This window comes from Carya illinoinensis, chromosome 12 (genome assembly GCF_018687715.1).
Source record: "Carya illinoinensis cultivar Pawnee chromosome 12, C.illinoinensisPawnee_v1, whole genome shotgun sequence".
NCBI lineage: Eukaryota > Viridiplantae > Streptophyta > Magnoliopsida > Fagales > Juglandaceae > Carya > Carya illinoinensis.
The window spans coordinates 18,771,619-18,786,365 of record NC_056763.1 but is presented as its reverse complement, the minus strand read 5'-3'; the positions used below and the strand labels follow the sequence as shown (position 1 = coordinate 18,786,365).

Below are 14,747 nucleotides of genomic sequence, written 5' to 3'. Positions count from 1 at the left end.
AAAATTAGATCACATCTGTCAAGTAATTGAGAGTTTAGGAAAAAAAATGATATTTTTGGAGAGAGATGTATAAAATACTACAAAAATATTATGCTTTCTAAATCAAATATTTTATATGTAATCACTTTATATATTTTAATAATGTAATTAATTGTATTATTTTTTTAATTTAAAATAATTATTTTGATTAATCATATTAATATAAAAATTTTACTACATATAAGTAAAGTCGCATATTAATCTGCGTATTAATATTAATTCATTCATATTTAAAATTTAAATTAATATTATTTTTAATAAAATTTATTTTTTAATTAATTATATTAAATTGATGTATATATTAATATATAATTATATTTATAATTAATTTTTTTTAATATAATATATAAAAAATATGTAAAAATGACCAAAGGTAAATTATTTACCGTAAATAGGATGACATCCTTCTTATATAATAGAAAAAAAGAAAGAAAAAGGAATAAGGAACGAGGGGGCCACCATTGGCATATTCTCTAAAAAGAAGTCCTTATAAGAAAATAACAGCCATCTCTAAACGGCCTTATCAAAATTTCATTTTATTCGCCTCCTCCTAAATGTAATGTCCTTTAGGAGTGGCAGCAGATCGGCCTATCAACCGACACCACCGCACTTATCTTATTGGGCTCCACCCTTACCACTTTTTTTTGACCCCACCTTCTCTCTCTTCTTTCTTTCTCTCTCTCGTTTCCATCTCTGTTCATCAGTCCCTCTTTCTCTCTCATAAATTCTTTGGCTATATAAATACTCGTATTGGTCATAATCGGGCCTTGTTTCGTCTCCTTCCTGTACCTTTTTTCTCTCGGAGATTGATATAGATAGATAGAGAGAGAGAGGGGAGAGAAAGAGTGGAGAGGTGGTGGGGGAGGACAGAGAGGGAAGGGCAGTGATATTAAGCTCAGAGTGCTGTATGTCAGAGGATTGCATTGAGACCTATTGCGGTGGATTTGGAGAGCTCGTTAATCCCTTGCAATGGCCTCAGCTTCGCAAAAAGCGACGCGTTCTACTTCTTGCTTTCTCAACGGCTGTTCCGCTTCGTCTTCGCCGTCTTCTTCTTCCTCCTCCATTTCCCGGGAGCACACTGCATCGGCACCGGCGGCTCCGGTATCCGCATCAGCTTCCGCCAATGCCGCGCTAGATTGGAGCGTCGCCTCCACCGATCGTCGCGACGATCAGCTCGGCAAGAAGGTTGCCATGGCGTCCATGATCCGCGCCGTCGATTCGCTTCCAGAACCTTCCGCTAATGCCTCTTCCAAAGGTTCTCCCTCTCTCTCTCTCTCTCTCTCTCTCTCTCTCTCTCTCTATATTTACGCATACACTTATCATTTCCTTTTTCTTTTCTATTTTTTTTGTTAGAAATAGATTATGTTATATCTATTGTCCTTCTTTGTGTGTGTTGTTTATTGATGCTTGTGAGGTTCTTCAAATATTTTCCTGGTTTCAAATGACCGTACTTCATTTTTAAGGTATTTGGCCTTGGTATTTATTTTTGTCTTTCACCAGTTCTGTATAATGAATATAGTGAAAGAAAAAAAAAGAGCAGAGAGAGAGAGATTGTTGAAGATAAATTGACGTGGTGTTTCCTGAGCTTTTTCTAGTGTTCAAGTTAACGAACATATGCATTTCAGTTAAGAGTTCATTATTTATACTTTTCAGCCCTAAACTATGACGCATTTTCAATTTGCATCCTAGACTAACAGACGATATAGATAGTCTATTCGTCCATATCTGACAAAAAGAATGAAAAATAAGCAACACAACACAATCTTAATCTTAACGGAGGGTGCTATTTGACCAGTTGTGGTAGTGTGTCAGCTTCGTAGTTTGGAGTGAATTTTTTTTTTTTTTTTAATCTTATGATAGCAATCATGTCTTCTAAACAATTAAAAGAACACATTGTGTTTAGATTTTTTTTTTTCCTTGGGTTGGGGGGGCGGGGGTCCAGAGGACCAGATAGACATTTTATTATTCTCCCTCTCTCATAGTTTAAATCTTAATGCTTCAATCGAATTTACAGCTTCATTCCTCTCCCGATTGGTAACAGTTGGCTTTAGTTTCTGAATTACTAAAAGAAATTTTACAAGCTATGTGCTTGTTTATTGATTGCTTCTAGCAGCTCTATAAAATCTTTGCAAAGAGTTTCTATATGGAATTATAATGCTCCTAATTATTTTCCGCACTAGAAGTATGTCAAATGTGACTCTTATAAATGCATCCTTGTCTATTTCTTCTGGATGTTCTTGAATTGTGCACTGCTTGGATGCTTTCTTTTGTTTTATTATCACAAAAGTGGCAGATATTATCTTCTCCAATATGTTGGACGTTCATATGTTATGCGGGTTGTGCAGTGATCCCAACCATGCTGAGGGCTCAAACAAGTCATCCTTTGGATCCTTTATCTGCCACTGAGATCTCTGTGGCAGTTGCTACTGTCAGGGCTGCTGGAGCCACACCTGAGGTTGTTAATCACTCTACTGATTGTTCCTTAGAAATTGTTTATACAATAATATTTTCTTTATTCTTTGAAGTATTAAACTAATCAATATTGCCCATTTCAGGTCAGAGATAGCATGCGTTTCATAGAAGTGGTTTTGTTTGAACCAAATAAAAATGTGGTTGCTCTTGCAGATGCATATTTCTTCCCACCTTTCCTACCATCTTTGGTTCCAAAAACCAAAGGTGGGCCCGTAATTCCTACCAAGCTCCCTCCAAGGCGAGCTAGACTTATTGTCTATAACAAAAAATCAAATGAGACAAGTGTATGGATTGTCGAGTTATCAGAAGTACATGCTGTAACCCGTGGTGGGCATCACAGGGGAAAAGTAATTTCATCACAAGTTGTTCCAGATGTTCAGCCTCCAATGGTATGGTCTTTTTTTCCCTACCATGTTTGATGTTCTACTATGCAGCTGCATCTTTTGTTCATGTTGGCTAAGATAATAACATATAGTAAGAGTATGAAGTTTGGATAACATAAAATTTACTGAAATTTCCATGGAACAGACATAGAAAAAGCATTGCAATTGTTGGGTTTTTGCCTTCCTCTGGTCATTACAACTTTGGATACTGTTTTAATCAAGTTAAATGTGAAAGGACTATGTTGCTAGTCTTCTGCATATCATTTTGCTGTTGCATGCTTCAGTTGAGAGTCAAGTAATTAGGAGGTTTTTTCCCTCTTGGGCAGTGCGGTAACAATGATTCGGTTTGGTTGTTACTTCATGGGCAGTAGGTAATACATTCATGCTTGTTCTAACCCAACTTGTTTGACTAGTGGGCTGAAAGCTTTCAATCCAAAACTAACTTGCTATGTTAGGGATGAGCCTGGTCCAAATTATTTTCCTCTTTTATTTATGATCTTGTGTCCCCAGATAATTGTGAGGAAGTATAATTTAGACTAGGAAATAGCATTCACTTCACTCTCTTTTGTATTGTAATGAGATGAGATGGCACTCTACCCTAAAGGGAGTGTGGTTTTAAAGGTCTTTTGTCAATTTGATTTGTTATAACTTTTTTTATGTCCTTCTCGGTCAAAAATGCTCTATCTGGATTCTTTCTTGTTGAATTTGTCACAAAGGTCGAGCTCTCTCAAATCGCTTGAGCTGGTCGCTTCTTTAAGCCCTTGCCGAGTAGTTTCTTTATGGATTGGATCCATATAAACATTTCACTCTGATAATTGCATAGAACGTGTCACCTTTTTTTTTTTTGATAGGTACATAGAACGTGTCACCTCTCTAAGGTCAGTTGTGAACCAATTAGGGTGCTGATGTTAATTTAGGGACTGAGCATATTAGATTGTATATTGTGCTACAATGCACCAGGGTATGTGCATAAGAGCAAGAAAATCCAAACTCATGAATAGCATGAATGCTTTCCCCTAGTAAAAGTTTGAATCTTATCTTTTTGATTTGCAGTAAAATAACATCCTGTTCTTCTTCGTATATTATCATGCCTAGCCTAGCCTACTACAAAAGTGTTTTTGTCAGGGTCAACCTATGCGCAGGAGTTGCCTCTTAAAAAATTTACTCTTTCTCAATGCTAACTGACAAATCCACATTAAAGGATAAAAGAAATCCAATTTGTTGTGTTTTTTTTCACATTGTGTCTAAACTGCCGCCAAAATTCTCAATGTAATGTTATTTTTATCAATAATATCCAGGATGCTGTGGAATATGCTGAATGCGAAGCTGTTGTGAAGGACTTCGCCCCATTTAGAGAGGCAATGAAGAGGAGGGGTATTGAAGACATGGATCTTGTGATGGTTGATCCATGGTAATTTAATTTTAAAAGCCATTGGCTTCTGCAGATTTTCTGTGTAAATAAGAGGCATGCTCCATTGTTGACTTTGCTTTTACCTGTGCTGTATGCAGGTGTGTTGGTTATCACAGTGAAGCCGATGCTCCCAGCCGAAGACTTGCCAAACCACTTATATTCTGTAGAACTGAGAGTGACTGCCCTATGGAAAATGGATATGCACGCCCAGTTGAGGGCATCTATGTACTTGTTGATATGCAAAACATGGTGGTGATTGAGTTTGAAGACCGTAAATTTGTGCCCCTTCCTCCAGCTGATCCACTGAGGAACTATACTGCTGGTGAAACCAGAGGTGGTGTTGATCGAAGTGATGTAAAGCCTTTACAAATTATCCAGCCTGAAGGTCCAAGCTTTCGTGTTAATGGCTACTTTGTAGAATGGCAGAAGGCAGGTGCTGTTTTTCCAGATTATGATATAAAATTTTTGTTGGAAAATATAACTTTTGCTGTTCTAAGTTCAGAAACTCAAGTAAAGTTCCTATGTTTTGTTGTCGTTGGCAGTGGAGCTTCCGCATTGGTTTCACTCCTAGAGAGGGCTTGGTTATATATTCTGTTGCATACGTTGATGGTAGTCGAGGTCGAAGGCCTGTGGCCCACAGGTTGAGTTTTGTGGAGATGGTTGTTCCTTATGGAGATCCCAATGCTCCGCATTACAGAAAAAATGCCTTTGATGCAGGGGAAGATGGCCTTGGAAAAAATGCACACTCTCTTAAGAAGGTTTATAGTTGTTACTTATTGCATATTTATTTTCTGTGAAATTTTACTTTTCCTCTAGTGTAACTTGATTGGTATGAAACAATACTATGATTCACAGGGATGTGATTGTTTGGGATATATCAAATACTTTGATGCCCACTTTACCAACTTCACTGGAGGTGTTGAAACGATTGAAAATTGTGTATGTTTGCATGAAGAGGACCATGGAATTCTATGGAAGCATCAAGATTGGAGAACAGGCTTAGCAGAAGTTCGAAGGTCTAGACGGCTATCGGTGTCTTTTATATGTACTGTGGCAAATTACGAGTATGGATTCTTCTGGCACTTTTATCAGGTAAGTTGAAGACCACATTGTTTGAATGCAAAAACTAGTATGTTTTAGTTTCTATAAGCGCCAATTGTATGCCACTTTTGAACTGGAAGAAATTTTGTATGGGTGAAATTAGACCAGGATTCTAATACCTATGATACTTAAATGTATTCAGAGATTAGCTTGCAGATGTATAATGTGAGACATGCTCAATGTTGACTTTACTTCCATTTGGACAACAATTTCAAGGTTTTCATATGCCAAATCTTCTATTGGCCTCTGTAGAAGCTACTTGCATCTGTTCATATTATTGTTTTCTTCTGCGTAAAGTGATTTTCAGGTCTCCCTAAGTTGTAAATTATATTCTTTTACAGGATGGAAAAATTGAAGCTGAAGTTAAACTTACAGGAATTCTCAGCTTAGGAGCATTGCAGTCTGGAGAATTCCGAAAGTATGGTACAATGATAGCACCAGGTTTATATGCACCGGTTCATCAGCATTTTTTTGTTGCTCGTATGGACATGGCTGTCGATTGCAAACCCGGTGAAGCTTTCAACCAGGTGCACTGATTTGAACCTCATCGATGCATTTTTTCTTTGTTTGGATTGCTAACTGCATATGATGATTCTTCACAGATCAACTTAAAAAATTTAGCACATGGTAGTCCTGACACATCAATTTATTACACGAGTAGGAAGCTTTGTTGATCCCGATACTGCAAATCTTTGAGAAAAAAAAGCAACTAAGCATCTATATATACCTGCATTCAAGCAAGAAAAACGCCACTTACATACTTTGGCTTAATATGGTAAAACATAACTATTTGTTTTTCAGTATGTCTCAGGTTTATACAATTTCTGCATTTAGCACTGAACTAAACATACAGAATTTAATCCTGGGGTTATATTTTTCAATGAAGTTTCATGATACTGTCAATTATGCTCCTATGGGGACTAATGGGCCTGGGCTTTGGTATAAACTAAAATTCTTACAAAGAATGGTTTTGTCTGGCGTGGGCATTGGCATGGGCTTTTAGTGAAGAATGCTATTGGTTTATCTGTATTTTGTTCTCTTAGAATTTTTTTTTTTTATAGGTAAAAAGAGCATTTAAAAGATGTTGAGGGTTATTTTTGCTCTTTCTTTTAGAAATAAAGCTCAGTAGTCTGCAAAAAGAATCTAGTATGGGAAATATTGGTTGTAAGCAACAGGGCTTACTCCCCACAAATCAAAATCTCTGTAATGGATTCTTATTCTTGTTTGTAAGAAACTGTAGATCGAAAAAGTGCTTTTTTGTTGTTTGCTTCATGATATCAGATTTTTTGTCCCTCCGTTTTGTAGGTTGTAGAGGTGAATGTCAAAGTTGAGGAACCTGGAGAGAACAATGTTCACAATAATGCATTCTATGCTGAAGAGAGACTGCTCAAATCTGAGATGGAAGCAATGCGTGATTGTGATCCTTACACTGCTCGCCATTGGATTGTAAGACATCCCTATCTTGCTTTTAGAGCTTTTGAATTCTTTAATTCTATGTCATTTATTGAGCAGTTTTGCATTCTCTCCTTTATACTCCGCATAATTGGGCTATGCCTTGTTACTTTTTTTTTTAATAAAATTTTATTTTACTTGTCAAAAAGTTATTGTGCAATTTTGGACACTATCTTTAATGATATTTATTTGTTTTGTACAACTTAAAAAAAGTAAAGATTTTTTTTCTTGCTTTCAGAATGAATTTGTAGTTGGTAGGAATTTTAGAAGCGACTGTCTCATCCCTGATGTATGTTTAATCCGCCTAAACAAATTTTGTGAGCTATGTTGTCCTGAAAACTGACTGGGCTTTATGATATCTAGTTTTCTTGCCAGCCCTGGCGAAGGCCTAGTCAACCAACCTAAAGCAATCAAATTCAGCTTTAGGTAATAGCTTACTGTATGTTATATATTGTCATAACAAATTTTTAGTAAATATTTTAGGCTTGCAAATTGCTTTTAGCATATAATTTCTAGGTAGTAACCTATAACAACATGACATCGGGTACAAATATTGTCATAACAAATGCTTGTGAAAATATATTCCCCCCCCCCCCCCCCCCCCCCCCCCCCCCAACAAAAAAAAAAAAAAAAACCCAATTATAGCAATTAAATTCTAGGTATCAGCATATGAATGTGTGGTATCAGGTGCAAATACTGTCATAGCAAATATTTTAACATTTTATAGTGTCTATATGATACTGTCAAGACAAATTAATATAATGGGATGCTGGAATGTTTGGCTCTAGTTGAGCTTATCTAGGATTTTGGACTTTGTCCACACTAGACATTAGTCTGGGCTGACCTAATTTGTGCTAAAAATTGAATTATACCCTCTTACATTGCCGGATTTAGAGCTACTTGTTTCCATTAATTGACAATCTGTATAATTTATACTCCAGGTAAGGAATACAAGAACTGTCAATCGCACTGGACAGTTAACAGGCTACAAACTCGTACCTGGTTCGAACTGTTTGCCATTAGCTGGTTCAGAGGCTAAATTTTTGAGAAGAGCCGCTTTCTTGAAGCATAATCTTTGGGTTACACAATATGCCCATGATGAAATGTTTCCTGGAGGAGAGTTCCCCAATCAAAATCCACGTGTTGATGAAGGATTGGCTACATGGGTTAAGCAGAATCGATCTCTGGAAGAAACAGATATAGTTCTTTGGTTGGTCTCCTGTCTCTCTCTTTGTTTGTTCCTTGCAAATAACATCACATAGGCAGCTCTCTGTGTGTAAATAAGCCAGAACTTCTGTAATTATATAGCGCAGTTTTCTCATGTTATATAATTTGTACTTGTGGATTTTTTGCCTTGCACTAAATTTCCTTTGGTACATGACAAATGGCCATTCTTGAAATTATGATTCAGAAACTTAACTAATGGGTCCAGGTGAAATCTTAATTATGATGGTCGTGTATCATCTTATTTTTATTTTTCTACATTTTTTTTCATGATTCTTCTTCTTGCTGTTGGTTCTGTTTCAATATCATGTCTCGATTACAATTAGTTCTACAAGTTTATTAGTATTTTTTTTATACACGCAGGTATGTATTTGGAGTCACACACGTCCCTCGGTTGGAAGACTGGCCGGTTATGCCGGTGGAGCGAATCGGTTTTATGCTTACGGTAATCGCTGGTTAATCTTACCTTGCATATTTTGTTGGCATTTCTCTTGAATTTGCGTAATTGGCACATGCTTGTGGCCTTTTGTTACAGTTATGAGACACTGTAAATCAATTGGCAATTCTAGTAATGACAGTATTGATAAGTGAATTTAGCCCACGTTGCATGCACTTGAGAACACTAGCGCTTGTCAGTGTATATTGTTGTATATGCAGAACTGGCAAGCGGTGTAAATATGCCCTTGTTTTCAAAAGAGTGATCTGAATCCAAGCCTGTAATAGGAGCAAGATCTGATCGCTGTATCTACTCCTCTAATTAGAGTATACTATTGTTACCACACTTATTCTCCAACTACAACCCTTGTAATCTTCAAAGATCATCCTTTGCTGAATTTTTCTTGAATGGGCACAATAGCAGTTTGTATATGCCGTGATCATCGAGTTGCTTTACTCTGCACGTACTGTTGAAATTTTATTTTATTTTTATTTTTTATTTTGTGTGTGTGTGTGTCAAATGACTGTCCTGCCTCCTGAATCTTCTTTACGTGTCTGATACACAGTTACTGATTCTAATGATGCTTGTGGGTGCAGCCTCATGGTTTCTTCAACTGCTCTCCTGCAGTGGATGTTCCTCCCAATGCCTGTGAATTGGATGCCAAAGACAATGAGGTCAAGGAGAATGAGGTAGCCAAGCCAATTCAGCCTGCATTGCTGGCAAAAATGTGAAGAGATACTGCTTTCCAAGTGAACTTGTCTTACGAGGTAACTGAAAGATTCCATTATGGTGCTTCCCTCCTCCCTGTCCAATCTTACCTTTTAAGCGACACGAGCTATGCACTACTTCAGTCTCTGCAAATGGAACGTTATTTTGGTTGTGATTTGAATTCCTGCAAGTATTTCATGGTTATGGATTTGGATGTTTACAAATTTCATTAGATTGGAAATCTTTCTTGTATTAAGTCCTGATTGTGTTTTGTACTGCTATCAGTATTCTTGACATTTATTTCGGGAAGACGTTCCTTTTAACTTCATTGGATAACCTTGCTTAAAACTCTTGTACTAGTTTGAAAACAGATTGTCAAAAGGAACCGCGGAGATGTTTTGTTTCCTTCAGTTTTCTTTTTCTTTCTTCTTCTTCTTCTTTCCATATATATATATATATATATATATATTTTTTTTTTTCGGTGTTTCCTCTAGTTTATTTAAAACTCGTGCATGACTTTGAGTTTTTTTCCTTCATCTAGGCTAGTTTGAGAAAGTGATCTTGAGAAGGAAAAAAAGATGAAAAGGAAATGAGGGAAAGAAAACGGGCCGGAGAAGGGGATGAAGAGAAAAAAAAAAAAAAAAAAAAAAAAAAAGGGAAAATGAAGAGAAACTTGGGAGATTTATTTTTGACATGGTCAATTATTTGTGGCTGAAATATTACCTTTTCTGACTTTTATTTGGAAGATGAGCAAGATCGTTTTGCAAATTAGGAGGAAACAGGAAGGGGGAAACAAGTTCCAAGAAAAACTGAAAAGTTCGAATGACTGTTCGACACGAGAGATTTTAAAGGTTTTTCAGTAGAATAGTTTATGTTAATGTGGTACTTCTCCTTTCAATCTCGTCATATGGATAAGGGGTAGTGTTGCCTTCTCTTCACGTTTATGTAACTAAAATAAATGCTAAAAAAAATGTAATTGAACTAACTGAAAGATCAGATCTATTTTTTTTTTATTATTATTTTTTGAGTAAAATTCAAGGGTCAGTGGTAGAATTGGTTGGTCAAGAAACCTGTTAGAGATTAGGACGGGGAGAACAAAAAGATAGGAATGCAACCAGTGATGAAACATAGGCGGTCCATCCAGTGAGATTGGGCGATGTATCGTTGGCCATGCAGTGAGAGTGAACAAACTGAGTAGCATGGATTCGCCGCTCGACCCATCATAGTGTCTAAGGTGGAGCAAAAGGTTATAGGAAGAAGAAATGTTGCCACTTGCCATGTTATATGATGGTAAAAAGAAATGTTCCAAAGATGTTATCTCCCATCCCAGTATGCTGAAAACGTTCAGGTCATGGAAACTCATGAGAATGAGCTTTAGACGTGAAGGTTAGCTTTCTGCCACTTTGGATACACTGTATGTTAGCTTAGAATCTACTCCCAACCTCAATTTCCCTTCTGATAAGCAAAATGGGTCGGGAAAAAGAGTAATTGAAAATATCAAAAAAATTCCCCCTTCCACCTAACTTCTTTAAACCAAACCAATAAAATAGTTGTGTAATGGAGGAGAGAAAGGAAAGCGATTCCCAATTCATAGGAATGCCAGAGAGGAGAGAAGACACATTCACTGAACCAGTAAAGTAATCAATGGCTTTTCAATCAATTGAGACGTGAAAACACTCTCCATCGGAGTTTGACAATATGTAGACTGTAGCTTACCTTTTAATGAGGAGCTATAATAATACTTTCAAACTAAGAAACAGCCTTTTCTTAAGTTTCTCTTGCCCTTTCACGTTTATGCTCATTATTATTACTAACCCAAATTGTCAAACTGCAAATATAGGGGATTGTAAGCTGCACTAAATCATTGCTAACTATGATTCTCAATTAAATCTGTGCTTATATATACGACACTGTTTGAAATGTCAATTTGCATGATTGTTAGAATCATCGATTTGTTATGCATGTATAACTTTTGATTTTAGACCCCTCTACTCCGATTCCCACCGAGTTGAGTGCTACTATGATTCAGATGAGTAGACCCCTCTCCGATCGGCCATCTAACCTTTTCATGTAGGGGAAAAAAAAGTACATGTTTGATTTTAGTTACATTTTCCTTGGCCCATGTGATGTGATATGAGTTCCAAAAGTGCCCAAAACCATAACTGAACCTCACAATGTAGTCTCCAATCATATTCATCACCAATAAGCAATTATCGTTCCGATTAGATTTTGGTCCATTTTTCCACAAGAGTTAGGTGCATACAGAATCTAATGAGTACTTCAGCCAATGAGTAGCAAGAACTTTTTTTTTTTTCCTTCTGACCTCTCTGCCAAAGAATTTATTACCATTCTAAAGTCATCTAGTATTTGGGGTGTTTGCTCTACCTACCAGGCAGAAGACTTTCTAAAATCATCTAGTTTCATTGTACGTGTGAACATTAACTTCCATTAAATACATCAGTAGGGAACCCTTCTGTAGCAATCTTGATGAGAGCTCCTACAAGTGAAATTGCTGTGATGATGTGGCATTTTCTCACTAATCTTTGAATTTGTCATTTTAAGAAAGCAAGAGCTGATTTTAGACAACGTAATTTTACTCAAAGAATCAAAGGTGAATTTTTTTTTTTTTAAGCAAAAAGTTAGGGGAAGAGTCTAGCTCTGTCTAGTGTTGTCTAGTGCCCTCGTGTATTTTCTTTTCAGTGCAAAACTCCAGTAGCTCAATCATTTCTCTTCCAAAGAAAAATAAATAAAAAAATACTATCGTCCCTATCGATGAAGATACACAAGGACTTAATTTCTCGGAGACCTATCATTAGGGAGACCATGATAAAATCACTCACTTGTCGGACACCATTAGTTTGATCGCAAGATGGGCATGCATGCAGCACTACTAAAATTATGTTAGAGAGGTACAGTGACATTAAGTATAGGGTAATGCTACTTTTCCGCTGATAGCTCTCGTTTGCTGGATTTTTTTATTTATTTTATTGTTTTATTTAATGATTGAGTATATGTTTTTTTAATAACTTTGACTAGTTTTGCCTTGCTCTTAAGCGAAATTAACATTCAATTTTAATGATAGAAAAATTCTACTTATCATTCCGTGTATGACATACAATAATAATTAGACTATAACCTTCTGTCTAGATACTTTTAGCTCCCAAAAAAAGATAAAAAAGGTTTGGGGACTCTTGGAAACCTATGCCTAGGGCATGGAATGGGAGATCAGGATGACCCTATACTCTCCCTCCACAGCCCCCCCTGCCCTTCTTCTGTCTCTCTCACTAATAATGTGGAGGACAGCCAAAAAATTGGTCTTTTCGGAGGATTCAAAAGGATGGAGGAGCATGGAGCCCGCAGCGGGATCATATCATATCATAGGAAATCTTATAATGTAGGCCCGGATATATGTCTCCAGCACTTCAAAATATCACAATCTGAACCTATCCCACTTTTCTTCTATATGTTCATTTCAATTACTGCCGTCTGTTTAGCATTGATAATGATGCACTTTTGATGGGTTTGAGGCTTTGCTAAGTGAAAAGGGAAATTACTAATGGAAAAGGCTTTGCTCCTTTGTGTACGGGCACAGATAATTTCTGTCTGCTCTAAACAGGCGGTTTTTAGTTAAAAAAAGCGGGAAAAAAGCACTTCAACTGCATCTAATAATGATAATTAGTAAGACAGCTTGGAAGGATTAGGACCACAATGTTATTTTCAACCATTATGAAAACAAATACAAAAAGAAATACAAATCAAAGCTCAAACAAAGATTATTAGCTAAATTGTTCTTTTCTGCTAGAAAAAGCCCAAAAAAAAAGTATAAAACAAGACTTCCTCTCAAACTTTCTGCTGCAATTTCCTGTACTATATATCAACTTCGAGAATTTAAATTTATAAGGTAAGGAAAAAAAAATAAAAATTTACAGTTCATATCTGATTAAAGGCATCAAAATTTGCTGCTGTTAGAATTTCTGATAACGACGTTAAGGAATAGGTATTGAGATCATGATCTGAACTATGAACATGATGAAGCTGACCTTCTTGCCAGGAACTTGGCTTCAGTTCCTCGGTTTTTATCTCGTTGACCTGAAAGGGAAACGAACAGTAGTCCATCTTCTTGTCGGCGTAATCCCATGAAAACGCTACATTTTCGACCGTAGTACTACTGTTCATCTGGAAGCCAGCGTAGCTGCTCATGTTTGAGCTGTTGCTTGAACTTTCCTTCACCTCATCTAAGAAAAAGGAACTCATTCTCGAACCCGAGTTATCAGAAAACTGTGTCCCGGAAAAGTTTCCGTGATCAGAATTGGCCAGACTTGGCATTGAAGTGAATCCATAGTTGGAATTTGTCTCCAAATGGGTTTGGTCAATAGGGGCTCTGATCATAGTTGGTTGATGCTGAAGTAGGAAACTTGAATCATACCCATTTGAATTGACACCTTCCTGGAACGGAAAATAGGTGAGTGGATCAATGGCGGGCTTGTACATTAGATGTTCTCCTGACGCTTCTGTAATTTCACCATCATAGCAATTTGAGTCTTCAACTAAAAATGCTGGACCCTGTGAAACTAAGGTTGATATAGTTTGCAGGTCTTGAGACTCTGGTATGTACAAAGATGCCATTTCTGCAATTTTTCTCTCTTCTTTTGGCTCAACTTCGCTTAATGGTTTGTGGGTTGTTGGATCAATCCCTTGCTTCATCAGTTTCTTCTTCAAACTTGAATTCCAGAAATTCTTTATCTCATTGTCAGTTCTTCCTGGTAATTGTACAGCAATTTGAGCCCACCTAAGAATCAGCCAAAAAGAAAAAGAAAAAAATCAGATTTTTTCTTTCAAAGATTGAAATTCAGATGACTGCCATATGTAATATATATGTCATTTACCTGTTGCCAAGAACTTCATGAAGACTGATAATAAGATCCTCTTCCTGGTGTGAGAACATTCCTCTCTTTAAATCAGGTCTTAAGTAGTTTATCCATCTCAGTCTGCAACTCTTTCCACACCTCTGCAATCCTGCAAGAATCAGAACATTTAGATTTTGTGAAAATATCAAGAAGCTTGATAGTCAGGTACCATTGAACAAGAAAAAACACAGACGGTGATGGAGAATTATGTAAATAAATATACATACCAGCTAGTTTAGGAACTGAACTCCAGCAGCCAACACCAAATCTTGTTATGTAATTGAACAGTTTCTCATCTTCTTCAGGAGACCACAAGCCTTTCCTTAATTTCTGCTTTAAACCGAACGAATGACGTCCCATTCTTCAAAGGGTTGGCTATGAAGATCAGGACAATAATGTTATGTTTATGCAGCTGCTGCTAGCTAGCGTGATCACTCGGACATGGGATCGATGTTTGAGAGGTGTTACAAGAGTGGAAAAATTTAACACTAATTTCTGATATTTTAAAGGGAATAGGGATAACTCATACTTAGAATTCAAGTTATGGGGAGAGAGAGAGAGAGAGAGAGAGAGAGAGAGAGCAATCAAGTGGGTTTTACGCAAATCTGGTGCTG

The 14,747-nt window shown here is 36.8% G+C and overlaps 2 protein-coding genes across 2 annotated transcripts; one reads left to right on the top strand and one right to left on the bottom strand.

The window, feature by feature from the left end:
• Positions 1 to 704: 704 nt before the first annotated feature.
• LOC122290215 (copper methylamine oxidase-like) lies at positions 705 to 9,634 on the top strand. The gene is made up of 12 exons (XM_043097802.1): positions 705 to 1,294; positions 2,385 to 2,494; positions 2,595 to 2,900; positions 4,193 to 4,305; positions 4,404 to 4,734; positions 4,848 to 5,063; positions 5,161 to 5,397; positions 5,748 to 5,933; positions 6,712 to 6,852; positions 7,800 to 8,068; positions 8,446 to 8,527; positions 9,115 to 9,634. The coding sequence occupies exons 1-12, from the start codon at positions 1,009 to 1,011 to the stop codon at positions 9,247 to 9,249; spliced, it is 2,412 nt and encodes an 803-aa protein (XP_042953736.1). The 5' UTR covers positions 705 to 1,008; the 3' UTR covers positions 9,250 to 9,634.
• A 3,287-nt stretch (positions 9,635 to 12,921) lies between these two features.
• LOC122289119 (transcription factor MYB86-like) lies at positions 12,922 to 14,747 on the bottom strand. The gene is made up of 3 exons (XM_043096062.1): positions 14,361 to 14,747; positions 14,113 to 14,242; positions 12,922 to 14,015 (listed from the first exon to the last, which is right to left on the bottom strand). Exons 1-3 carry the CDS (start codon positions 14,491 to 14,493, stop codon positions 13,157 to 13,159), a joined length of 1,122 nt encoding a protein of 373 aa, XP_042951996.1. The 5' UTR covers positions 14,494 to 14,747; the 3' UTR covers positions 12,922 to 13,156.

Coding starts and splice junctions, on each gene's coding strand:
- LOC122290215 (XM_043097802.1), top strand. CDS start 1,009: ATGGCCTCAGCTTCGCAAAAAGCGACGCGTTCTACTTCTTGCTTTCTC. Junction 4,735..4,847: donor ACTTTGTAGAATGGCAGAAG/GCAGGTGCTGTT, acceptor TGTCGTTGGCAG/TGGAGCTTCCGCATTGGTTT. Junction 5,934..6,711: donor CCGGTGAAGCTTTCAACCAG/GTGCACTGATTT, acceptor TCCGTTTTGTAG/GTTGTAGAGGTGAATGTCAA.
- LOC122289119 (XM_043096062.1), bottom strand. CDS start 14,493: ATGGGACGTCATTCGTTCGGTTTAAAGCAGAAATTAAGGAAAGGCTTG. Junction 14,243..14,360: donor TTCAGTTCCTAAACTAGCTG/GTATGTATATTT, acceptor TGATTCTTGCAG/GATTGCAGAGGTGTGGAAAG. Junction 14,016..14,112: donor CATGAAGTTCTTGGCAACAG/GTAAATGACATA, acceptor GCTGATTCTTAG/GTGGGCTCAAATTGCTGTAC.